We start from the raw sequence: 25,688 nt of genomic DNA, 5'->3' as shown, positions 1-25,688 counted from the left end.
TGGGTTGTTATTGTTTGTTGTTGTTAATTAACTACTGCGGCAGTACATTTATCAGCGTAGGTTAATACAGATTCCAAAGTGTATTGTGTTTTTGTTGTGTTTTCTAGTGAACTAAACGTGCTATAATAATATATACTTTATATAAGATCGTATCTCTGATCATACCTAGAGACGAGCCACAGCGGGTATAACTGCCTGTTACAGAGAGATCTAATAGATATACAGTTAGGAGAGATGTTTGGACAATTGTGTTTCATTCAGTTACGGGTATTATAGAATCCCCGTGACAATTGGCCATTCTCAAAGAGAATGTTACACCCCTGCACCACGGTGAGGTTACAGCACACGCAGGGGCCTAAAATAAGAAGTCTGGAAAACAAATTTGCACATCTCCTAAGTTCAAGGAACATAACTCTGTGAAAAATGGGTAAATCGCCATGAAAGTTGAATTTCATCTGTAACAGTACATGGTAAAGCTATACAAAACATTTTACCGCAATATCTTGCGGCATTCTAAAATAAGAAGTCTGGAAAACAAATTTGCAAATATCCTAAGTTCAAGGAACATAACTCTGTGAAAAATGGGTAAATCGCCATGAAAGTTGAATTTCATCTGTAACAGTACACGGTAAAGCTATACAAAACATGTTACCTTAGCATCTTCAGGCATCTAAAACAAAAAGTGAGGAAAACAATTTACACATCTTCTAAGTTTAAGGGCCATAATTTTGTCAAAAATGGATAAACTGCCATGAAAGTCAAACTTGATAATTCTGTAGCTGTACATCATAAGCTATACAAAATATTTCAGCTCAATATCTTAAGGCATTATGAAAATAAAAATGCCAGAAAACTATATGTGGGACAGATGGACAGACAGATAGTCGGAGATGAAATCTATAGTCCCCTCCGATTGGACCAGTAGAGGACTAATAAAAGGGGATCTCTTTTTAATGGAATTAAACACAAGCCAAAGTAGTGGTATGAACACTATTATGCAAACGTTTTTCGTGATCTGAATCCAATACATTTATACTAAAACCCTTATCTGTTCGAGGGTAGGACGTACCACACTGGTAAAGTGCTCGCCAGATGCACGATCTGTTTAGAATGGATCCCCCTCAGTTGGCCCATTAGGCTATTTCTCACTCCAGCCAGTGCACCACGACTGGTATATCAAAGGCCGTGGTATGTGCTATCCTGTCTGTGTGATGGTGCATATAAAAGATCCATTGCTACTAATGAAAAAATTTAGGTTTCCTCTTAAGACTATATGTCAAAATATCTAAATGTTTGACATCCAATAGCCGATGATTAATAAATCAATGTGCTCTAGTGGTGTCTTTAAGCAAAACAAACTTTATCTGTTCGTCCCCACCCTCAAAACTATACCCCGAGTCAAAAAGTACATAATACAAACAATAATGTAAAACAAAAAACAACTTTATTAAAATAAAATCTCTTTTTTTAAGAAGAATCTCCTTGATTGTGATTTGCTCTTTCACTTGTTTGACCTAAACATTTCCATGTGTTTAAGCTGGGTGTGGAAGATGATGTCATTAGGTTCCGCGTGTTTAAGCTGGCTGTGGAAGATGACATCGTTAGGTTCCGTGTGTTTAAGCTGGCTGTGGAAGATGACATCGTTAGGTTCCGTGTGTTTAAGCTGGCTGTGGAAGATGACGTCGTTAGGTTCCGTGTGTTTAAGCTGGCTGTGGAAGATGACGTCGTTAGGTTCCGTGTGTTTAAGCTGGCTGTGGAAGATGACGTCGTTAGGTTCCGTGTGTTTAAGCTGGCTGTGGAAGATGACGTCCTTAAGTTCCGTGTATTTAAGCTTGCTGTGGAAGCTGATGTTAGGTTCCGTGTATTTAAGCTGGCTGTGGAAGATGACATCGTCACGGGAATATCTTCCTCGGGAATATCTTCCTCATCGTCTGGTATCTGGAAGACATCCACCTCAGTGAGATCTCCGTGAGATATCGTCCTCGGCACCACCGCCTCTTCCTCTTGAGTGTCATGTGGCTCAGTCTGTGTACACGTGGTGAGCACGTCTGTCGATACTGGCATTTCTAACCGAGGTAGTGGGATGCTGGACATGGGAGTTGTAAACAAAACGTTCATCGAGATGAACATCGGGAACTTGAATTCTGTACCTACCGCAATTAAAACTACTGTCTGAAAAATAAGGCAGGACTATTAATTCAAACAATAAGTAACCAAAAATTTTATTTTTGAAAAAAACATTAATGTTATTAACAATTAAGACTTCATCTTAAGTCTCTGTGTACTTCCCTGCACCCACCTGGCATCCTCGTCCTCTGCCACTAATAAAACTGTCTGACCCACAGCATTAACTAACGACTGCCAGTAGATGGGGACTATAGTAGGTGGTTACAAGACTTGGTGCCTCTTAACTATACCAGAGGTAACTACTGAACACTCTCCGAAGTGTTCAGGCTAAGCTGATGGGGAATGACAGGTGTGTGGCACAGATAGCCACAAGAGACAAGCACCTATTGAGGTTGGAGAGACAAGGACTGGAATGTGGAGAGACAAGGACTGGGATGTGAAGGTGGACAGTAAAAGAAGTTGAAAGATAGGAGAAGTTGCCAGATTGAGAAGAAATGCGATGGAATTCAAGGGAGTAAAAGGAAAGGGGGCAGTGGGACCAGAAAACCAATTATGACTTTCAGAACTACAAATTCAACTTTGAAAACAAAAATTACTATTTATGGCTCAGAAGGAAATATGATTAACAGTGAGACTTGTAGAACAGAATATGACTCTCAATCAATTTACTTTTTAAATAAAACATGGCTAATAATTAACAAAACTGAAAACAAAATATGACTAATGATTTAAAATTTCATCCGTAAATAATGCTCATAATGGTAAGCTTACAATAATATTGCTTTTTAATAAAGGGAAAAAACCCCAGGGCTAGCTCTGGGTGAGCAAAACATTTTGCTAAAATGTCCATTAAACTTCAAAAATTGCAGAAATCGACAGATATTTTCTTCAAAATGTCAATTATTACATGAAACTATTTCGCCAAATTAAAATAAAATTCACCAACTGCTTTCAAAATTCACAATTGGTGATTTGGCGAGTGCCAGAGCTATCCCTGAAAAAAAGTACAAGAAACTGTCATTATGACGTTGGATTGTGAGATGAATAAAGGGGAAATAGTGAGAAAAAGTACAAGAAACTGTCATTATGACGTTGGATTGTGAGATGAATAAAGGGGAAATAGTGAGAAAAAGTACAAGAAACTGTCATTATGACATTGGATTGTGAGATGAATAAAGGGGAAATAGTGAGAAAAAGAGTTGAGGGTTGTGGAGCAGTAGATATATTAATGAAAAACTAAAGTAAGATTTCTCATTTTCACATCTTTATTTTCCTACATTTCTGACTTGTGTTTTATCTACCTGTCAATGTTCAGTTACATGAAACATTCTCAAGTTGTTTTGGGTTTTTGTTGTTTCAGTTATTTAATCTAATATTTACCTCATCTTTTTTCAGATTAATTTTCTTGAAATCTGTTGTTGTTAGATTGTGCACATGTCCATCGGATGTTAGTGATGCAAGTGTCAGCCTAAAAAAATAAAATGGCTTAAAATTAATAACCTGTTTGCAAACTTTCATTATTTTTTTAAAAGTCCAACAGAAGAGCTGATCAACGACATTCACCAATGAAAGTAACAGGATAATAACTGAGTTACCCCTCATCAACTTTAAATTCCCAGTGAAAACATTATTTTATGTTAATTTAGTAAGGAAATAAAGAAACATAAATGCATGCTTTTAAATAGAAAACATTATTTTATGTTAATTTAGTAAGGAAATAAAGAAACATAAATGCATACTTTTAAATAGAAAACATTATTTTATGTTAATTTAGTAAGGAAATAAAGAAACATAAATGCATGCTTTTAAATAGAAAACATTATTTTGCAAGTTTGATTTAAAAAAGGTAAGGACACATCTTACAATTAAAAGTTTGTTTTGCTTAACAACAACACTAGAGCACATTGATTTAATAACAATCGGCTATTGGATGTCAAACATTTGGTAATTTTGATATATAGTCTCAGAGAGGAAACCTGCTACATTTTCCCATTAGTAACAATGGATCTTTTATATGCACCGTCCCACAGATAGGACAGCACATACCACATAGATCTTCAGTATCTGAAATAATATAGAAAAGCCTGATACTTACCTAATACAGATGTTTCTACTGTACTGCGTTGTTATGGAACCTGTGTAGTTTTCACAAGTCATACTCCTTTTGATCGACAGCAATCTGAAAATACATGCTGTTTAGTCTGCAGTGATGCCTTCATTTTAATTGTTAAATTTGTAATAAAAAATGTTATTTATTACATTTCATAATAGATTTCTCCAATGGAAGAAGTAACTGATTTTTTACTCAACTATTACCTGCAGTGACCACTGTTTCATTAATCTATTATACTGCTGTGAACCAACTTAAAAAGTAATGCCCTAATGGAGAAAAAAAAAAAATCAGAGTCAAAATTTGAGGTGATCAAAGAGATCGATTGAGGAAGCCTGAATAATAAGTGAAAAGAACCATTTTTTATCTCCTCTAATAAAAGAAGGGATATATTAAACAATAAACCTACACAATATATGCACTAATATTAAAATTGGGTTACATTTTATTACTTTTACTTTGTTTCAGAACTATTCTAAGCACACTGTTAAGTGTGCACTGGTAATGGCACATATGGATATATTGTTTTAGCTGGTCAAGTTTGTTATGGTGGAGGGAATGTAAATATACTTTTAAAATCGTTAAATATTAACAATGGGTAATAAAGAGAATAACCAACTCATTACTAAGAATAACGGATTATCCGTCTATCAGATAATCCATAATTACTCGTCGCTCATTGGTTATTCTCTAAATACGTCACAGCGATATTGATATTGATTGTGCTTTTCCCCTGCATGGTATGCCTGTGGTGACTGGATCACCTAGGAGCAGCCAATCATATACATTTAGATTGATATCACACAGACATGTATTGATATTGGTGAGTGTTACCATAAATAGCAAATGATGTTCTCACCACTGGGTGTGTGAGAATTGTTTCTATATAGAGAGATAATCAAACAAACCGGTTTTGAAAGGTGATGATCAGGTCTATACCGTAGCTGTAGCCAACCCATCTCCAGCAAAACTGAAATGGTAAAACAATTTTTCATTATTCATAATGCAATAAAACATTGTTTCACACAAAAAAATAAAAGTTTAGAATAAAAATGAAAACGCAGTTTAATAAAAACGCTGACTTTGTCCACAAGCTAAGACACCATCTGACTTTCTGTCAGCCTTTCTGTCAGAAAATAATTTTAGAGTAAATAATAACAACAAAACAGACCATAAGTGCCCATACTAGGTGGTTATGGGTTAAAAATGTTTTGCAATTGGACTCTGCATTTCATGCAATTTAACAAAATCTAAACAGCTTTTCTCTTACTATAATCAGTCTAAATATTACAAAAATATATCCATTAATTTCTAAACTTTTAGGGTACATAATTATATCCTTCGTTATTCTCTTGCAGAAACCCTCTCTGTGTATTCAGTATGGGTACGTAAACTACATCGGAAAGCATCAATATCATAACAATTACAAGTTACAAACAAATCGCTGTGTTATGTGTTCAGGCACCAAGTATCTGTAGCTTGTGATATGCTTGTGATCAGAAATAGTGCATATTGTAATACTCTTTCAAAACCGATTTTGCCGTTCTTCAATTTCTAGTGGTTAAAAAACAGTATTGTAAAAGGTCTCACCGTGTCTTTTTTGGCCAAAACTCGTCCACATCGCATGGCACGAGAAAGGAATGTTTCTTTCTCCACATTTTTAGGTCTAAAATGATAAAACAGAAATATATACAATACACAACTATATAAACTGCTTGAATAGTAAGGATCTTAAGACTACTGGGGTTTTTTAGTAAAGATTATCGGAGTAAAAAAAAAATTTAAACTCTCATCGGAACAAAATGTAATATCAAACAGACCCTTGTGTCAGGTCCCCATTTAAAATACAAAATTAAATCTGAAATGGTGCCCTGCAATACCCATGGTCATAATCTAACGTTTGGTCAGCACTATGAGGAGCAATATATCACTACTGCTGCAGAATGTTTTAACTGGCAGAACTGCAGTTGCTGGGAATTTTAACATGCTCCTACCACGAAGGTTTCGAGCATGTCTGTCCCGGGTCCCGTCTCTGGATAGCCAGGGGCTCGATCTGGGACAGATCACAGTTAGCCGAGCCGAGCTGATATATTTTAACATGCTCATATACCACGAAGGTTTCGAGCATGTCTGTCCCGGGTCCTGTCTCTGGATAGCCAGGGGCTCGATCTGGGACAGATCACAGTTAGCCGAGCCGAGCCGATATATTTTAACATGCTCATATACCACGAAGGTTTCGAGCATGTCTGTCCCGGGTCCCGTCTCTGGATAGCCAGGGGCTCGATCTGGGACAGATCACAGTTAGCCGAGCCGAGCCGATATATTTTAACATGCTCATATACCACGAAGGTTTCGAGCATGTCTGTCCCGGGTCCCGTCTCTGGATAGCCAGGGGCTCGATCTGGGACAGATCACAGTTAGCCGAGCCGAGCTGATATATTTTAACATGCTCATATACCACGAAGGTTTCGAGCATGTCTGTCCCGGGTCCCGTCTCTGGATAGCCAGGGGCTCGATCTGGGACAGATCACAGTTAGCCGAGCCGAGCCGATATATTTTAACATGCTCATATACCACGAAGGTTTCGAGCATGTCTGTCCCGGGTCCCGTCTCTGGATAGCCAGGGGCTCGATCTGGGACAGATCACAGTTAGCCGAGCCGAGCCGATATATTTTAACATGCTCATATACCACGAAGGTTTCGAGCATGTCTGTCCCGGGTCCCGTCTCTGGATAGCCAGGGGCTCGATCTGGGACAGATCACAGTTAGCCGAGCCGAGCTGATATATTTTAACATGCTCATATACCACGAAGGTTTCGAGCATGTCTGTCCCGGGTCCCGTCTCTGGATAGCCAGGGGCTCGATCTGGGACAGATCACAGTTAGCCGAGCCGAGCTGATATATTTTAACATGCTCATATACCACGAAGGTTTCGAGCATGTCTGTCCCGGGTCCCGTCTCTGGATAGCCAGGGGCTCGATCTGGGACAGATCACAGTTAGCCGAGCCGAGCCGATATATTTTAACATGCTCATATACCACGAAGGTTTCGAGCATGTCTGTCCCGGGTCCCGTCTCTGGATAGCCAGGGGCTCGATCTGGGACAGATCACAGTTAGCCGAGCCGAGCCGATATATTTTAACATGCTCATATACCACGAAGGTTTCGAGCATGTCTGTCCCGGGTCCCGTCTCTGGATAGCCAGGGGCTCGATCTGGGACAGATCCTGACAGAACTGGCTGATTTACATACCACACTTTTAATTATAGTCATAGAACAGTGTTTTCAAATGGAAAAGTGCTTTTGAAATGAATGAATGAATGAATGAATGAATGAATGAATGAATGGATAGATGGATGGATGGATGGATGAATGCATAGATTAATGGAAGGATGGAGGGATGAAAAAAAAAGTTTGTTTTATTTAACAACGCCGCTAGAGCACATTAATTTTTTATCTTATCATCGGCTATTGGACGTCAAACATATGGTCATTCTGACACTGTTTTTAGAGGAAACCCGCTGTCGCCACATAGGCTACTCTTTTTACGACAGGCAGCAAGGGATCTTTTATTTGCGCTTCCCACAGGCAGGATAGCACAAACCATGGCCTTTGTTGAACCAGTTATGGATCACTGGTCGGTGCAAGTGGTTTACACCTACCCATTGAGCCTTGCGGAGCACTCACTCAGGGTTTGGAGTCGGTATCTCGATTAAAAATCCCATGTCTCGACTGGGATCCGAACCCAGTACCTACCAGCCTGTAGACCGATGGCCTGCCACGACGCCACCGAGGCCGGTTGGATGGATGAATGCATAGATTAATGAAAGGAAGGATGGATGGATGGATGGACGGATGGATGGATAAATAGATGGATGGATGTTTAACAACAACCTAGCACGATGAAAACAAAACTGGCTAAGTAAGTAAATGTAACTGTCTAACTATGTAAATATCATGATGAGAAATGTAAATACTTCAAATAGTTATTATTTCAGATACATTTATGAATTAAATAACAAGACACTGACTACAGACAATGATCATTCTTACCCATCATCTTTACCCTGTTCTAGCTGGAGGACATGCATCCACTGGTACTTGTAGAATGATTCCAGCCAGGCTGAAGATAAAAACATTGTAAAGTGTCAGTATCAGTTTGGCATTTACCCCAAGGTTGCATACCACCATTAATTTTTGCATGTAGTTCTACTATACAATTGGTATGTCAAAAATACAACACTGAGAGGGCTTCATGACTGCTATTTTTATGAAGTACAGTCGCTTGGTAACTACCAAGCACAAAATTATTACAGGCTGACCATACAAACAACTTTGTGTTAACTACTGGGGGTGAATATTACATGATAATTTCCTCCAGTGTTGATCCGTGAAGCAGAAATATCTCTCCCAGTATTCACTTACAGACATTCTATTAAGACAAAATGACCAACATGTAAAAGAAGATTATTATACAAGCTTGTGTGTCATACTGATTTTACAAAACAAGTGTCAGTATTTTGGTACTGTCCGAGTTTCGTAAAATCAGTACGACTCGCACACAAGTGTAATAATTTCTTTATTATCCATATTATTATTGTTGTTTTCTTTATGAATAACAAGACCCAACTCAAAATGTTTCAACCACAACTAGAAGAAGAGGACGAAATGACATCATATTTCATATGTACAGTCTGGGCCAGGACAGGGAAAGCGGCGTCATGTTATGACGACACTTCCCAAAATTACACCATTACACTTGTTATTACACGTGCACTTCGTATGATTATTATTAAACCGGTTATATTGAACTATGTGGATAATAAAGAAAGTTACTCACCTTTTGGAATGACTCTGTCGTTTTCTATTAGTCGGATGGACGCAATGTCCAGAACAATATGTTGCCACCTCAAAGCTTGGAATACGCCAACAAACGGTTTACCTTCCGGACACTCGAGGAAACATTGGTTACCTGTAAACATCAATACACAGTTAAGACTGGCAGATGATAAAAGGTGAATGGCACAAAGCTGACGCTATATTAATTTCTGGTGAGAATACCAAAACAAAACACCTAAGCACATTTTAAACTACACCATGTGGAAAAAACTGAAATAAATATTTTATTTAACAACGCACTCAACACATTTTAATTATGGTTATGTGGCATCAGACATAGGGTTAAGGACAACATAAATAAAAGAAATAACATGCCACCACCACTCCATCGGCTGCTCTTTTAGCAGCAAGGGGTCTTTTATATGCACCATCTCACATGAGATGAGGGCTACTGACTGGGACGAGAAACAGTCCAGTGGACCCACAGACTACATCTATTTCGATGATCGACATTGATAGGAAACCTGCTGTTCCCACAAAGGCTACTGCTAACAAAAGGCAGCAAGAGGTCTTTTTTGTTATGTATGTACAATATATAATTTTTGAAACACATATTAAATTTCTCGAGTACTCCTGCCGATAAAACAGCAGGGGATCTTACATGTACTATCCCATGGACAGGATAGTACATACCAGCCTTTAATTAAATGTACCAGTTGTAGGGCACTGGTTGAGAAAAACCTGGAGTCTATAGAGTGCAATCGATCCTGCGACTCATTGCACTTCAGGTGAGTACTCTACCGGTGTGCTACATCCCACCCACCCTCTACACTATTCTTTCCCCTCTACTACACATGGCCTCTTCTGCATGTGGCAAGAATGATGACAAACAAGAATTACATTATCAAACAAAAGGGAAAACGTTTGTAACATGATACAGAAACCTTGTATACGTGACTTGAAGAACTGTTCCGATTCATCGGCTAGGTGCTCAGAGTTACCTTCCCATGACGGTTTACAGTGCATAAACATCCACTGAAAACAAGGGAGACAATTTCTTTATATTCATATAACTTACAACATTAACGTCATTTAAGTCTCTCCTCCAAACCTCCCCCATCAATAACAAAATGAACACAAGCCTTGTCAGATTATAACTACTCGACTGGTTTAGTTGAAGATCCTATATTACTATATTCTTTTTTTTTTTTTTTTTTACTACATGTACCTCCCTCCATTATGGTTGGTTATGTACAGTGAAGATACGAGGTTCTAAATAATCATAATTTTATCCACAGTGTGTCTTGTGAATGTTGTACAGATGTTAGATACTAAACCAAAAATGCTAGAATCCAATTTAGCTATATGAAAGTTAGTGTTGTTGTTTTTTGTTTAATGACACCACTAGAGCATATTGATTTATCAATCATCGGCTATTGGATGTCAAACATTTGGTAAATCTGAGTCTTAGAAAGGAAACCCACTACATATTTCCATTAGTAGCAAGGGATCTTTTATATACACCATCCCAGACAGGACAGCACATACCACACCCTTTGATATACCAGTTGTGGTGCACTGGCTGGAAGGAGAAATAGCCCAATGTGCCTACCAACGGGGATCAATCCTAGACTGACTGCACAACAAGCGAGCGAATTACCACTGGGCTAAATGAAATGAGATGTGTCATTCACACAGATCAAGTGTCTTACAACGAACCCGTTTCATGAGGCTGTACACATCCATCTCCACCTGTAAAACAAACAGATCCGGAGAGCTGATCAACACCTCCATCAGGGTCTCACTGAAACAAAGCCAAACGGAATATTCCAGGTTAATACAGACTCAACTGAAAGTAGCACATGTAAAACAAAACTAAAATACATTAGTATTAATATTATTAGGCACGCCATGATACCTCTACTTTACAGTCATGAGATACCAAACACTCAATAATTTATGATGAATTCTAGTGTTCGAGCCATGATATGTATAACGATACCCGATTCACACAGTTTTTATGCAGAGGTCAAGTTTATCAATTCTAAGTAATTTGGTAATAACCTAGTATAACATGTAAATTACATGCTAATGAGAAAAAGTACAATAAAACAGATCAAATATTTTTTATTTAATTATTTTAATTAAAAAAATGGATGTGTCTGCTATATGTATTTTTGCACAAGTATGACAACATATACTGTGGACAGATTTGGAATGTGAAATTGATCAAAGGATCAACCAAAAAGACTGATTTATTAGCTAAGTCGTAATGAAATGGAAAGAGTAACTAAAGGCACTATATCTCCAGAGGTGATTCCAGTTGCAGGAAACAGCAGTGTTAGAACTTGAACATTATGCTCTTGACAATATCTTTATAGATTCAGCACTGTGGTCATCACGAATAATTCCATCAAAATGTTTGATACAAGTTATTCAGGCCAAATTAAAAGCAGGTGTTTAAACATGTAAATGATGTTGTTACACATGTGTAAAACTAAACCAGGCTTCGTAAAGTTGGCTGATTAAATATAACATAACACCTTCTTTCTTACTAGCATTAAAAGGTCTTTCAAGTGTACTTTCTTAGACACCCTTATATAATCAGTAGTGAAATTAGCAGTAAAGAGGAATGAACTGCCTACCAATGGGCTCAGTTCTTTGTTGACCTGTTGCAGTGCACTTCAAGTGAGCACTATAGCAGTAAGCTGCATCCAACTCGCCAAGTGAGCACTATAGCAGTAACCTGCATCCAACTCGCCAAGTGAGCACTATACCAGTGAGTGAGGCTAGCACTATAGCAGTAAGCTACATCCAACTCGCCAAGTGAGCACTATAGCAGTAAGCTACATCCAACTCGCCAAGTGACCACTATAGCAGTAAGCTACATCCAACTCGCCAAATGAGCACTATAGCAGTAAGCTACATCTAACTCACCAAGTGAGCACTATAGCAGTAAGCTACATCCAACTCGCCAAGTGAGCACAATAGCAGTAAGCTACATCCAACTCGCCAAGTGAAGCTAGGCATCACTGTATGTGAGATTAAACATTCAGTGACCTGTGAGGCTAGGCATCACTGTATGTGAGATTAAACATTCAGTGACCTGTGAGGCTAGGCATTACTGTATGTGAGATTAAACATTCAGTGTCCTGTGAGGATAGGCATCACTGTATGTGAGATTAAACATTCAGTGACCTGTGAGGCTAGGCATCACTGTATGTGAGATTATACATCCAACTCGCCAAGTGAGGCTAGGCATCACTGTATGTGAGATTAAACATTCAGTGTCCTGTGAGGCTTGGCATCACTGTATGTGAGATTAAACATTCAGTGACCTGTGAGGCTAGGCATCACTAGATTAAACATTCAGTGACCTGTGAGGCAAGGCATCACTGTATGTGAGATTAAACATTCAGTGTCCTGTGAGGCTAGGCATCACTGTATGTGAGATTAAACATCCAGTGTCCTGTGAGGCTAGGCATCACTGTATGTGAGATTAAACATTCAGTGACCTGTGAGGCTAGGCATCACTGTATGTGAGATTAAACATTCAGTGTCCTGTGAGGCTAGGCATCACTGTATCTGAGATTAAACATTCAGTGACCTGTGAGGCTAGGCATCACTGTATGTGAGATTAAACATTCAGTGACCTGTGAGGCTAGGCATCACTGTATGTGAGATTAAACATTCAGTGTCCTGTGAGGCTAGGCATCACTGTATTTGAGATTAAAACATTCAGTGTCCTGTGAGGCTAGGCATCACTGTATGTGAGATTAAACATTCAGTTACCTGTGAGGCTAGGCATCAGATTAAACATTCAGTGTCCTGTATGTGATGAGATTAAACATTCAATGACCTGTGAGGCTAATGTGAGATTAAACATTCAGTGTCCTGTGAGGCTAGGCATTACTGTATGTGACCTGTGAGGCTAGGCATCACTGTATGTGAGATTAAACATTCAGTGTCCTGTGAGGCTAGGCATCACTGTATGTGAGATTAAACATTCAGTGTCCTGTGAGGCTAGGCATCACTGTATGTGAGATTAAACATTCAGTGACCTGTGAGGCTAGGCATCACTGTATGTGAGATTAAACATTCACCTGTCAGGCATCACTGACCTGTGATGTGGCTAGGCATCACTGTATGTGAGATTAAACATTCAGTGACCTGTGAGGCTAAGCATCACTGTGAGTCTAGGCATCACTGTGAGATTAAACATTCAATGACCTGTGAGGCTAGGCATCACTGTATGTGAGATTAAACATTCAGTGACCTGTGAGGCTAGGCATCACTGTATGTGAGATTAAACATTTAGTGACATGTGAGGCTAAGCATCACTGTATGTGAGATTAAACATTCAATGACCTGTGAGGCTAACATGTGAGATTAAACATTGTGACCTGTGAGGCTAGGCATCGCATCACTGTATGTGAGATGTGAGGCTAATCACTGTATTGAGATTAGACATTCAGTGACCTGTGAGGCTAGGCATCACTGTATGTGAGATTAAACATTCAGTGACCTATGAGGCTAGGCATTACTGTGTGAGATTAAACATTCAATGACCTGCTAAGCAGACAACTCCGTACCTTATTTCTCTCAGCAGTGTGTAGTCCCTCTGATACATCAGATTGTGAAGCAGCCAGTCAAAGCAGAGTGTTTCTATTTCTGGCAGAACATACATCTGTGACGCTGTGTAATAGGTGCACACGGTTTTGACACTGACAATAAAAATATACTTTGTTACCAGGATTAGAAGGATGTGTTTTATTTAACGATGCACTCAACACATTTTATTTATGGTTATAAGGTGTCAGAACCAGAATTAAAGGACAAAACAAAAACTATCACATATAAATGAACCCAAGAACTCGGTTTGTATACACCACAACTGGTCAAAGGCTGTGGTATGTGCTTTCCTGTCTGTGGAATATGCATATAAAAGATTCCTTGTTGTATTAAGAAAAATGCAGCAGGTTTTCTCTCATGATTACATGTCAGAATTACCAAATGTTTGACATCTTATAGCCGATGTTTAATTAATCAATGTTCTCCAGTGGTGTGTCGTTAAACAAAACTACAAAATAGACTTGGTTAACAATTTAAACACATTTTGCATGACTTGTCTTTAGGATTATTGAAGATCGTTCTGCAATTCACAAGGTAATCTAATAGAACACGTATTCAGTGATAGAAATAAGAACAAAATTTCACTTGTCCACTGGACAAGTACACCACAAAATCTATTTGTCCACCAATATTTCCACTTGTCCATCTATGTAGGGTAGGAGGTGGATATGGAAGGAAAAGTTAAAGCACTTGGCTTTTCTTTTTGAACCAATTCGCTTATTAGGCCTACTCTTCACTTCAGATTGCACGTAATTTCGTGACTTATGTCACTAAAACAAATTGTAGAATGTTTTACAGTCAAGATAGTTTCAGCATGGAACAAAGTCACACAAAAAAATTGTTTTTGTTTAGGATTCAATGAAAGCCAGTTAAATTATTCTCGAGAACAATTTCCTTCAGAACATGTCACTGGTTTTTAGCTTTCACTTTCAGCTGAAGGCCTGGAAATAATTGTTTGGTAGTGCTTGTCGAAATCACTTGTCATAAATGAAAATATGCCTGTCACCAAATGTTAAAATTATGTAACTGTTGTCCTTTATTAATCATGTACTGTTACATATACTAGTACGTACAAATTTACATGATGAAGTGAATCTCCTCTAAACAGTAGCCTAAACCCATGGACCAAATTGGGCCCAAGTAAGTTCAATGGGTATCCAGGTTCCAGGGGTTTGGATTGAGGTAAAAGTCTTTGTTCTATTCTGTTCACTATTAAATATGGAAAAAGTAATAAACTGTCAAATAACAACTACAATAAAATGTAGATAAAATGATGCAATTTATAAACACATGGCTTGAGAGGTTGGGGTGCATTTTATCATCAAACAAGATGATGTTTTGTCGGACTTCTGACATGTTGTAATTTCATTTGAAAATGAAATACAGTCAACATCTTTCCACGAATCCAAGCCGAAGAATTTATTTTGTTAAACACATGTTTAAAACTTAACAAATAAAAAATAAAATTCATGATTGTCCGGTAACTGCGGAAAGGCCTACTTTTTGTAAACTAATTCCAATCACGTTCGCAACTCAAATAACTTTATAATAACAAAGCTAGTGATAAAGATGATGAATAAGGTGTACTTTACTTACTTCATAATAAAGGTTTCTATTTAACTTTGGTTGCTTAATTGACATTTGTCAAAAACACAACACAAGCTGAAGTGAAAGTACTGTAGTGACAACTAACCCGGAGCCTCGTCCAAGATAATATTCTGCCATAAATGATGACTGCTACCTGCAGGACCGTGTGCTTTCAGAGGTACAATTTACTTTAAATAAACACAATGGAACTAGATGATTCGTCCAATGATCAGTTTTAAAGGGTAGGACTAAATATTCATGTTAAAGGATGAGTTTGCAGGGCACAATATTTCATGCGAACCACCGTTCTGTTCGCGTGTCGGTTACGCAAAATTAAATTTAAGCGAACCGCAAATTGGTTACGTCATGACCTGTAAACGTTCAGAAATTAAAACTTGCAAACTTCACGATTACAGGAAGTTTATTACTCCAGACATACTACTACTAGTACCGGTACTAGTATTCCGACAAATGTTTTAGGCTGAATTTTAGATACTTGATGGGCAGCAAACCTGTAAACAACATTATATTGCAACAGTTGTAACTTGCGACCAGTCTAAACTTTTTTTAAAGTTTTAAAGAAATGTGCTCAGACCGCTAGGGACAGCTAAATTATCTACTGCTATTTTATCTCTTAAAGGTATGTATGTAGATATAATATTGGATTGGCTATAATTTTGCATATGTTAAAAACAGTTTTAATGTAAACAGGAATCCAAAAGTGTCAAAAAAATTGAAAAATACTAACACTGCATAATGAGCTTTAAAAAAAAAAAACATTTGGAACGTCACTGTAGTATAGAAGTACCATCGATCAAGTGAAAGTAGCATAGCCAATGCAAAAAGGAATCCCTCCAAATGATTATGTATATATTTCAAAGGTGATGCGCCAATTATGCACAGTACGCATGTGTAATACAAAAACTAAATCCGGGAATAGGTCGAGGCTGTCTGTAATTGTTCTATAAAATATCCTCTTAAAATTGACTCGACAAAAGATTCCAAAAAAATAAAATAAAATAAAATAATTTAAAAAATGCCTCCGAAAAGGCTCAGATTGCATCTACAGGCGTCCTGATTTTCTAAATTTTCACAGGGGGAGGCCCCCGAATATCCCCGCTCGGGCACGCCTTTGGCGTGCGTAATGCTAAGAAAATTTCTGGCTATGCCCCTGTATTTTGTTTCAGTACTGGGGCTGATATTCAGTTCTTTTATAATATTGTTAACTTTAGCAAGCATTAAAGACATTTTTTTTTTTTTTTATGTTTTCTTTTGTATTTGTTTTAACTTTATGTTTCAGCTAAAAACTATGTATTCAAAATATAATTTCAATGTAATTTTGAGGTAACCGATCAGGTAACCAACGGGTTATGCAAATATAATTCACGTAACCGAAGAATTGGTTACCCTTCCTGTTCCCTCAGATTTGGAAATATTGTCCCCTAACTTTGTTGTTGAGCCATTTGCAATGCATAGGGCTTCCTCGGGTCTATTAATAAGCACAGGAAACTATTTTCCCCAAACTTTGTCGTTGAGCCATTTGCAACGCATAGGGCACAGGAAACTATTTTTCCCCGAAAACGCAAATGCGTTCTAGTAACAATTCAAGTACATGTATAAACACGTCCATTATATGGTAAAAACAATTTTTAAAAACCCTTTAAATATGCATTTTAAAACATACTACATATATTGCACTGCTTCAACACAGAAATATTTACTCTTCATATTAATTAAGTTTGTGGTTACCAAAGCCTGGCAAATTACACATTAAAAAACATTTGTACTGGGCTGTCCATGACCCAACACTTATTTAGGCCCATAGTAACGATATCTGGAGTGGGGGATTGAAACCTCTATGGTGGGGAGCCCAGCCATATTTTTACTTTTATTTTTTTTAATGACCGGTGTCCTGTTATTTTCAGACTTGTTCTGATAACAAATCAACAAGAAACCACATATCAGGCTTATCCCACTTTTTCACGGGTTTGTTGATCGATCGTAATTTTGTTTTGTCATACAAAATTATTTTTAAGTAACTTATTTCATAAAATTCACTGCAGAGATATATGTAAATATAACATACACCTAAATAATAAAATAATAAATGTTAACTAATGTGTTTTTAATCTTGGATTATCCCATCTAACAGGTTTTCGTTTTATCACATTACCGATGATGTAATCAGTAATTCACAAAAAATCTAAGGAAAACTAACTTTTACATTTGTGGTAAACAGGCAACTACTTCATTTTAAACTTAAACAACTAAACTATAAACGTTGTTTTGGGGTTTTTTGGGGTTGTTGTTTTTTTAAAATACAAATGGTATCGAATATAATTTATCAATCAAATAAATTATTCATATCAGCCGAGACGTTCCAAGTGGGGAATTCGGAACTCAATCGCAAGTCCAAGGTATTCTGAATATTCACGAGTTAAGACCATTATGTTATCAAAACCATGTTTATTTAACTCTCAAACCACGATATTTGTATAATACTGTTATTAACAGTTTGCAATGAGAAACCGCTGATTTCGGTGGGTTGTTTTTTTTGTTTGTTTTTTGGAGGAAGTACAACAATTGTTAAAAATTCTGATACTGCTTTGTAGAAAAACATTTTACTTGTCCACCGGATAACCACTACGGCAAATTATGCTTGTCCTAGTAAATTTTCACTTGTCTGGACAAACGGACAAGTGCTTATTTCGAACGCTGGTATTACATTGTTTTGATATAAACTGCTTCATTCTTCTTGCATTACTTTTAAATGGCAAAAAAATTAAATCATTAATCAAGTTTCATTGTCTATAACTGTCCATGATCCATGTCAAATGTCCATACCTGTAACTTTCCAGGACTGAAAAGGGAATGGACACTTTTACATTCTGTTACTATCTAAGATTTTCAAAACATAAATACAAACAGTGATGTCAGTTAAAACATGAACTTTACTTTCATACAAAATAAAAAAAACTGAGGGTAGTGTTAAAAGGTATTAAAAAATAATAATAATAAAGTTCCTAATTTACTGCACAATTATAAATCCTGCCAACTTAAAATCAAGTATATAAATCTAGATTCTATATATTTGGATTGATGGTAAATAAAACAGAAAAACACTTTTAAAAATTGAGCAATATTTTGTAAACAATAAAACTTCATCTGACCTCAACAACATACCTTATAGATTCTTTTATCAAGCTGACACACTGCTGAATTAAACCATCCTGCAAGCAGAAACGTATTGAAGAAACATACCACAAACAAATGTGTATTTACATGTTCGTATATTACAGGCAAATATTGTTTTAGTGTTATTATATATTATTTTTCAACATTTATTACTACTAAATTTTTTGTTAGCTGTAAGCACCAGTACATACTCATCATACGTGGTCTTGTGGTATATATTATTGCGCAAAATAAACATATTTATTGCACGAGTTTATTTTGTGTAGGAATATATACCACGAGTGGTATGTTCTTTCGCAAAATAAACAAGTGCAATAAATAGGAAGTGAAAACAATGTATGTGAAGTTCTGTATTTATTACATACCTTCTTTATGTTTTACAAAAATGGTTTTTAATTTAATGTCATAAAAACACTTTGTTAAATCTATGATCAAAACTCCTTTCATGGATTCATTTAACATTAAGAATCATACCCTGCGGCAGCCTTGTGTAATATTTCAAATATGATATGACATCATTTGTAAATCATATATGACGTAAGTAAATAAAAGGCACTAACTGCAGTAAAAAGAAAAAGGGAATTTCCCATTTAAAAGTTCCGGTCCAGATTGCACATATGTGCGATACAGGATAAATTTATTACACAATTTCAAAAGGCCGTTATCACTATAGTAAGATTGAATAGGTATGTAATAAATAGGAAGTGAAAACAAAGTTCTGTATACACATTTATTACACACCAGTAGAGGCACTGATTTTCCGTTTCAGATTTTTCCCTTTTCCGTTTCATAATGTTACAAATTCTGTTTTTTTCCGTTTCAGTATTAAACAAATTCTGTTTTTGTTTCACACACACACACACACACACACACACACACACACACACACACCGCAATTAATTGCTGGTATAAAATAAATAAATATGCAATGAGGCAAAACATGTCAGTAGTTTGTATTTATTTTTGGTTTAAATTTAAACACGAATACGCCACGACACAGACTTCGGACATTTTCGGTTTTCTTTACGATATGATCGGGAAAATAACTACAAACGATCACACTATAAACCACTTCCCTTGTATAATTTATTTTGAACAAAGCCTGGCATACAATATGCAATTACTGCATTCCTTTGTAATGTCACAAATGTTAAAAATTAATAAGTAAACATAACTTAATATCTTTCACTTGAGTAAATATCGGACAATTTTAGCTCACAATGTTCGGTTTTTTCCGTTAAATCGCCGGGAATAAGCGAAGAAAACACGACTGGTAAAACGTCTAGATACTCTACATTAAACATTTGGCATAACATACAAAGGTACTAGTGTCGTAGCGTAGCACAGTCAGCTGTCGGTGTCCATAGTTTCTAGTTCGAAAAATTAATTTTAATTAATCAAATGCGCTATTTAAAGTTAAATAATGTTTTGGAAAAAAATCGGGAATTCCGTTTCAGATACGTATTTCCGCGATTCCGTGATCGCGGAAAATCAGTGCCTCTACACCAGTGTAAGATATTGCTCGTGACATAACAATCACTCAATATTTAACTAGTGTAATATCGGTGTGATGTGAGCGTGATGTAGATCACTTGCTAACCCAATTCGCAGAAAAATAATGTGTAGGTGGTTTCGACATCTGCTTACCGTACTTCTGCGTTGCATCTTGTTTGCAGTTGGTTTGTAATAAATAGAATACTATACTCACTTGCCTGTCATACCATTTTTATGAAACTCGTGAACAGTTTTGGTATGTGACTCACTTTCGCTCGCAAGATACCAAAAACTGTTCACTCATTTCATAAAAATGGTATGACAGGCAAGCTCGTTTAGTATTCTATATGTATGTTATCCTTAATATTACTCTTGAAAATAGTGTAATAAGAATGTCATGATAAATCACTGAACTTACAAGTAGGAAGAGTGAGGCCGCCGCTAACACGTTGATCACTTCCACCGGCTTCATGATCACATAATCTTTGTACAGAGAACCAAAAGCTATTTTCAGACCTGAAAATACATACATTTATAATACAGGAAACATATAGCAAGAGAACACAATCAAAATTTTATAACAATTATAGTTAACTGTATACACGGCTTACAGGTTCAGCCTGTAGGGAACATTTTGTTTTCAAAATCTTGATTAGCGATAATTCTAGTCAGTTGAAAATTGATTAGTAACTACTGTTTAATGTTTTAAAATTGTGTAGTGATCTTTGAAACTTGCATAGTGAATTGCAATGCAATACTGAACAAAATGTTCCCTGGCCTGGCATTAAATTTGATCTGCACCCTAGAGCTGGGCAATATACCATATATACTGTTTGGTATCGGTATCATGTCAATACCAATTTACTGTACCAAGCAAATCTCAAAATACCAAAATTTTGGTATTGATAAATGTTTTATGCCACTTAGTAAAGCACTAACAATATATCTGACAAACCCAAAATAGCTGAAAAAAACATAGATGAAGGCCTTGTGTATGGAATTTTATTTTATTTAGATGAAATTAATGGGTGAGATTTAACTCGGGCATGCATTTAAAGCAGAGTATACCGAAAATACCTCTCAATATCAATATTGTATCAATACCGAATACCGTAACATAACTGAGGTAAATCACTCAAAAATACGGATACTGAAATGTCAGGTGGTTGCTTAACATAAAATGCCACTTATATATATGCATGTAAATCATATGCCCTCCTATCATTCTTTTACATGTGTAATTAATCTCACTTTTCATATGCATCCAGCATGTTTTACTAGTTATCAATTTGGGTTTACATTTGAGGAATTTAAGCATAGATATATGTGCATTTAAAGCTACTTGCCACCATCAACACCTAAAAGATTTACCATTTTCATTAATGTTTTGGTCAGTGATGTCAATATGAATGGTATTCTGGGAAGATTCACTCCATGGGCCACTGAACATGCTCGAGAAGTAGCTGGACTGAAAGATAAAACAAATAAAAACATGATACTATAACAGCACTGGTACCAGGGGTGGGGAAAAGCCCTTTCTTCCCAGTCTGGGACCGATTCTCGATCTCTGAGACCGAAATTATTTTTTTAAAACATGCGTTTGCCGGTCCCACTTTTGTCATTTTGGTCGGTCCGAAGCACCTGTCCATTTCTATTATTGGAACAAATTCCTATCGTCAAGTGGACCAGCCTGCCCAGATATCGGTATCTCGTGCATGATTTAAAATAATAAATAAATAGTGGTCAATATGGCTGGTGTTTCAGACGTTTGTGATTTTAAAGTCTGCCTAAGTATATTGCCAGTCACTGAAGTCGGACCTACAGTAGTGTCAATCGACTGCCACTGACTAGGCTACACATTAACATTTGTCGCTGAGCTGGTCAAGAGATTAAACAAGACGTTAACAATAGCACCATTCTTGGTTTAGAGAGCCATCAAGGTATTACACTCCAATTAAAACAAAGGACCCAGAATTTGCGACTGGTTACAATCAACACCTGTCAACACTTATGTACGGAGCTCTGTTGGGTCGAATGTCCTAGTCCGAAAGCAAGAGGCTTTTGTGCAATACAAACTGCTTAAAATAGCATAAAATATACTGAAATAATCTATAAATGTATTTATTGTTGACTGTTCAGTGTAGTGTATCCAATAATTATAAAGGATTTTAAAATTAACAAAAGGTTTCCACCTTTCTTTTTAACAAGTGGGAGTAAGCAGAACAGCTACATGTACTGTTATCTCTAGAGCCAGTAGAGGTCAAATTTCATCCAATCAGTGATGACGTTATTACTCTCTTTGTCTAAACATGTGCTAGCTCAGGCTGTCAAACGCTTCAACTGTGCCATCTTTTATTAATTTTCAGGACACAGTACTAGGTCAAGGTCAAGGTCAAGGTCAAAGGGTTTTACGTGCACGTTCAGAGCAAGCTGTTGTAGCGCACGCCTGTCGTGGGCACAGTTGCCGGCCTTGGCCGGCCTCTCTGTCCAAGACAGGAAATACACAGTACTGAATACTCGTACTTTTTATACATATATGGGAATTAAAATTCATAACTTTTATTCCTTTTTTATATTATTTATTCCATAATGTAAAATATATACAATTTGGGGGGGTTTTCACTGATGTGATAAAAAAACAAAACAAAAAACCGTTTCATGTTTTCATGTTTATGGTTTCGCATTCATGATTAAAAGATAAAACTGTACAAATGTCGCTATGATTTTTTTTTAAACTATTTGGCAAATAATGTTTTTAAATGTTCTTTTTTTTATTACTTTCTTTACCAACACCCCCCCCCCCCCCACCCACCCCCCACCCCCGTAGTGACTACATCAAGTGGGACCAATTGACAATTTTATTTTTCCCCACCCCTGACTGGTACTCAAGGAACATTTTGTTTTCAAAATTTTGAAATAAATAGCGATATTTCATGTCAACTGAAAATTGATTAGCAACTACTGTTTAATGTTTCAAAATTTAGTAGCGATCTCTAAACTTGTGTAGGTCTACATTCAAACAACAGCTGAAGTTTAATACATGAGACTGTCAAACAAATTCTACCAGAACGTTACTTCACAGGAATCGTCTAGAACCCAAGAGTTTCACAGATATCTGGGGATTTTTTTTAAGTGTGCTTAGTGACTAATTAATTCACAATTCGATGTTAATATAGTAATTAATATTTTAATTATTACTACCTGAACATGAAAATTAAATTTTTAATGGATGTTGCCTGAACAGATGGTGTGTTTATATAAATACACATTTTTTAAAATCTAATCAGATTCAGATGATTTTCATTCACGGGAATATTATTCAAATTGGATTCCTCAATTATCATGGGAAAACAAGATCTGTATATAAATGAAGAATACACTCCTTTTCAGGAAAGAATATGTATGTCCAATCTGAAAATGTACTTGGGCATAAATTACACATGTGTGTTTTAAAAGAACAGAAAGAAAAACTTTACCTTTCATTTGTTGTGTTACCGTTAACAGTTTTGGCTATATTGGAGTTGATTTATAACCTTTTGTATTTAGACGTAAAAGTGCTAGGTTATTCTACCATTTTCTGTTGGCATAGATATTTGATTCGAAACTTACATGTTTGTTCCTAAAATGCCATATACAATGAATGCCGTACCTGTGATAGGTACACTTTATGAAGCAGCCATTCCCTTCCAAGGGCTACGATTTTGACATCACTATTTTGGCTCTTGAGAAAAAGAGTGTCGTAGATGTACTTGGATGTTGACTGAGACCGTTTCCTATACAAGAAAAATTCACAAGTTTATAAGACAATAAGTTTACAAAACATTTAAATTTCATTTTGGCAAAATGTTCTGTAAATTCTATTAAGTGGTGTTTTACTATAGATAATTTCTCACTACATGTACATGTGCATGTAAAGTATTTACTCAGTTTATTGTATAATATATAATATATACATGTACACAATGTATATAATTATATATATTTTGGTTTTAGATATATTCTAATGAACCAAATAATGATACCTATCATGAAGAATGGAGTTTGTTTTGTTCAACAACACCACTAGAGCTCATTTATTAATTAATTATCAGTGAATGGATGCCAAACTTTTAGTAATTCTGACAGTGTCATGCGTATTCTTCAAAGAAAACCTGCTCCATTTTTTAATTAGCAGCAAATTAACATGGTTATGCCAGAGGGTAAAATCAGATAATCAATGGATATATTTTTATGACATTTAAGTAGATTATAGTAAAAGAACTGCTGTTAAACATTTGTTAAAGTGCATGAAATGGTTAGAGTCCAATTTCAAAACATTTTCGACCCATAATTACATAGATGGGAAACTTATACATGTATGGTTTGTTTTTTCGTTTTAAAATAATTATGTACCCTCAAATTATTTTATGGCAGAATGCCTGTACACGAAGAAAAACCCAACACCCTTATGCAAAACAAACCAGCGCTGTACTTTCATGTAATGATGTATACGGGCGTTGGGTTTCTTTCTGTAGCTTTATCACTGGTTAACAACATGTAAATTTAATGTCATTACTGGACTCGAGGATAATCAAACTAAAGCTCTGTGGCATCAGATTTAGGAAACAATGTGTATTTTAAAAACAGTAGCTTGCAACCATTTGGTTGTCGACAATTGCCAACGCATTATATAGACTTTCCTCTAGCCTTACCCAACATATCAATATCAATAAGGGGTAGGGCTGGAGGTGACTCAAGCTAACCAGTCGTGGAGCACAGGAAATGGTGAAAATGAAATAGTGGATTTTTTTAGGTGCTTCTATCCTATGTCCCAAGCAGCTCGGACAAGTGCTCTACCACCTAAGTTAAATCCTGCCCAAACCAAATAATGAAGGTCAGAACTTGTGCCCAGGTAGAATGTAATACCAATTAGCACATTCATTTTTTTTTCATCATGTGACCTGCCAGCTACTGGAACTTTCAAGCTACAGACGTAGTTGGTTTTATTTTGCATTAATAAAATGTTACAAAGCAAAGGTAGGACTTCCCTTTGGCACTGTCATTTAGATTTTAAAAAATAATAATAATAATAATAATAATAATAATAATAATAATAATAATAATAATAAAATAATAAATAACTGAAATACCGCTACGTCGAAAACATGTATAAACAGCACAACACATTTGAACTGCAAACAATTGCACTGTGAACGCCGTTTCCATACTAAGGAATTTACAAGAAGTTATTTATTTCTGAGCCGATTGTTTTTTAAACTGCATATAAAAATAGTTGCTGTTTTGTTTCTTTATTTCCAAAACACTTTTATTGTTCTTTTGTCAAAACAAAGTTGAAACCGAAATCATTTACACAAACAAATTAATTGTAGGATAGGACGGCCTTTAAGTCACCATTATTTTAGTTTACCGTTTTGGAGTGTGCAAATCGACTGTATTATTGTCGTTGACATTTTGGTCATCTGGTTCTCGTTTTCGTTTCTGGCCCCTGTCCAATCTTTCATTGACATTTTTAGACAATGTTTCAAACGAATTTCCCATTTTGAAGTACAATGAAATGAGAGTAGTTTCCCTTTGCAATGTTAGAGCCAAATGAAACATTGGTGAGACCTAAAACCCGAACTTTATTTGATATATCAAATATATTGAGATGCTCCACTCTGTGACACGTGCTTGAGGGTAGCACTGTACACAGCAATAGAAAACAA

General features: G+C 36.4%; 1 protein-coding gene across 1 annotated transcript; it reads right to left on the bottom strand.

The window, feature by feature from the left end:
* Positions 1-1,427: 1,427 nt before the first annotated feature.
* LOC121379990 (germ cell-less protein-like 1) lies at positions 1,428-25,544 on the bottom strand. Its single transcript, XM_041508698.1, has 15 exons — positions 25,391-25,544; positions 23,633-23,756; positions 21,355-21,451; positions 20,402-20,499; positions 18,478-18,524; positions 13,668-13,799; positions 10,795-10,879; positions 10,020-10,110; positions 9,077-9,208; positions 8,290-8,359; positions 5,828-5,903; positions 5,146-5,207; positions 4,223-4,306; positions 3,508-3,595; positions 1,428-2,172 (listed from the first exon to the last, which is right to left on the bottom strand). The coding sequence occupies exons 1-15, from the start codon at positions 25,519-25,521 to the stop codon at positions 1,468-1,470; spliced, it is 2,022 nt and encodes a 673-aa protein (XP_041364632.1). The 5' UTR covers positions 25,522-25,544; the 3' UTR covers positions 1,428-1,467.
* Positions 25,545-25,688: the final 144 nt, after the last annotated feature.

Source organism: Gigantopelta aegis, chromosome 8 (assembly GCF_016097555.1).
Source record: "Gigantopelta aegis isolate Gae_Host chromosome 8, Gae_host_genome, whole genome shotgun sequence".
NCBI lineage: Eukaryota > Metazoa > Mollusca > Gastropoda > Neomphalida > Peltospiridae > Gigantopelta > Gigantopelta aegis.
The sequence above is the reverse complement of the archived record's forward strand: the minus strand, read 5'-3'. Positions and strand labels throughout refer to the sequence as shown.

What these genes read in the sequence shown, in the direction of transcription:
- LOC121379990 (XM_041508698.1), bottom strand. Translation starts at nt 25,521, where the DNA reads ATGGGAAATTCGTTTGAAACATTGTCTAAAAATGTCAATGAAAGATTG. An exon ending in ATAAAGTGTACCTATCACAG is followed by an intron (nt 21,452 to 23,632) that starts GTACGGCATTCA and finishes TTTATCTTTCAG; the next exon opens with TCCAGCTACTTCTCGAGCAT. An exon ending in ATCATCACCTTTCAAAACCG is followed by an intron (nt 4,307 to 5,145) that starts GTTTGTTTGATT and finishes ATGTATTTTCAG; the next exon opens with ATTGCTGTCGATCAAAAGGA.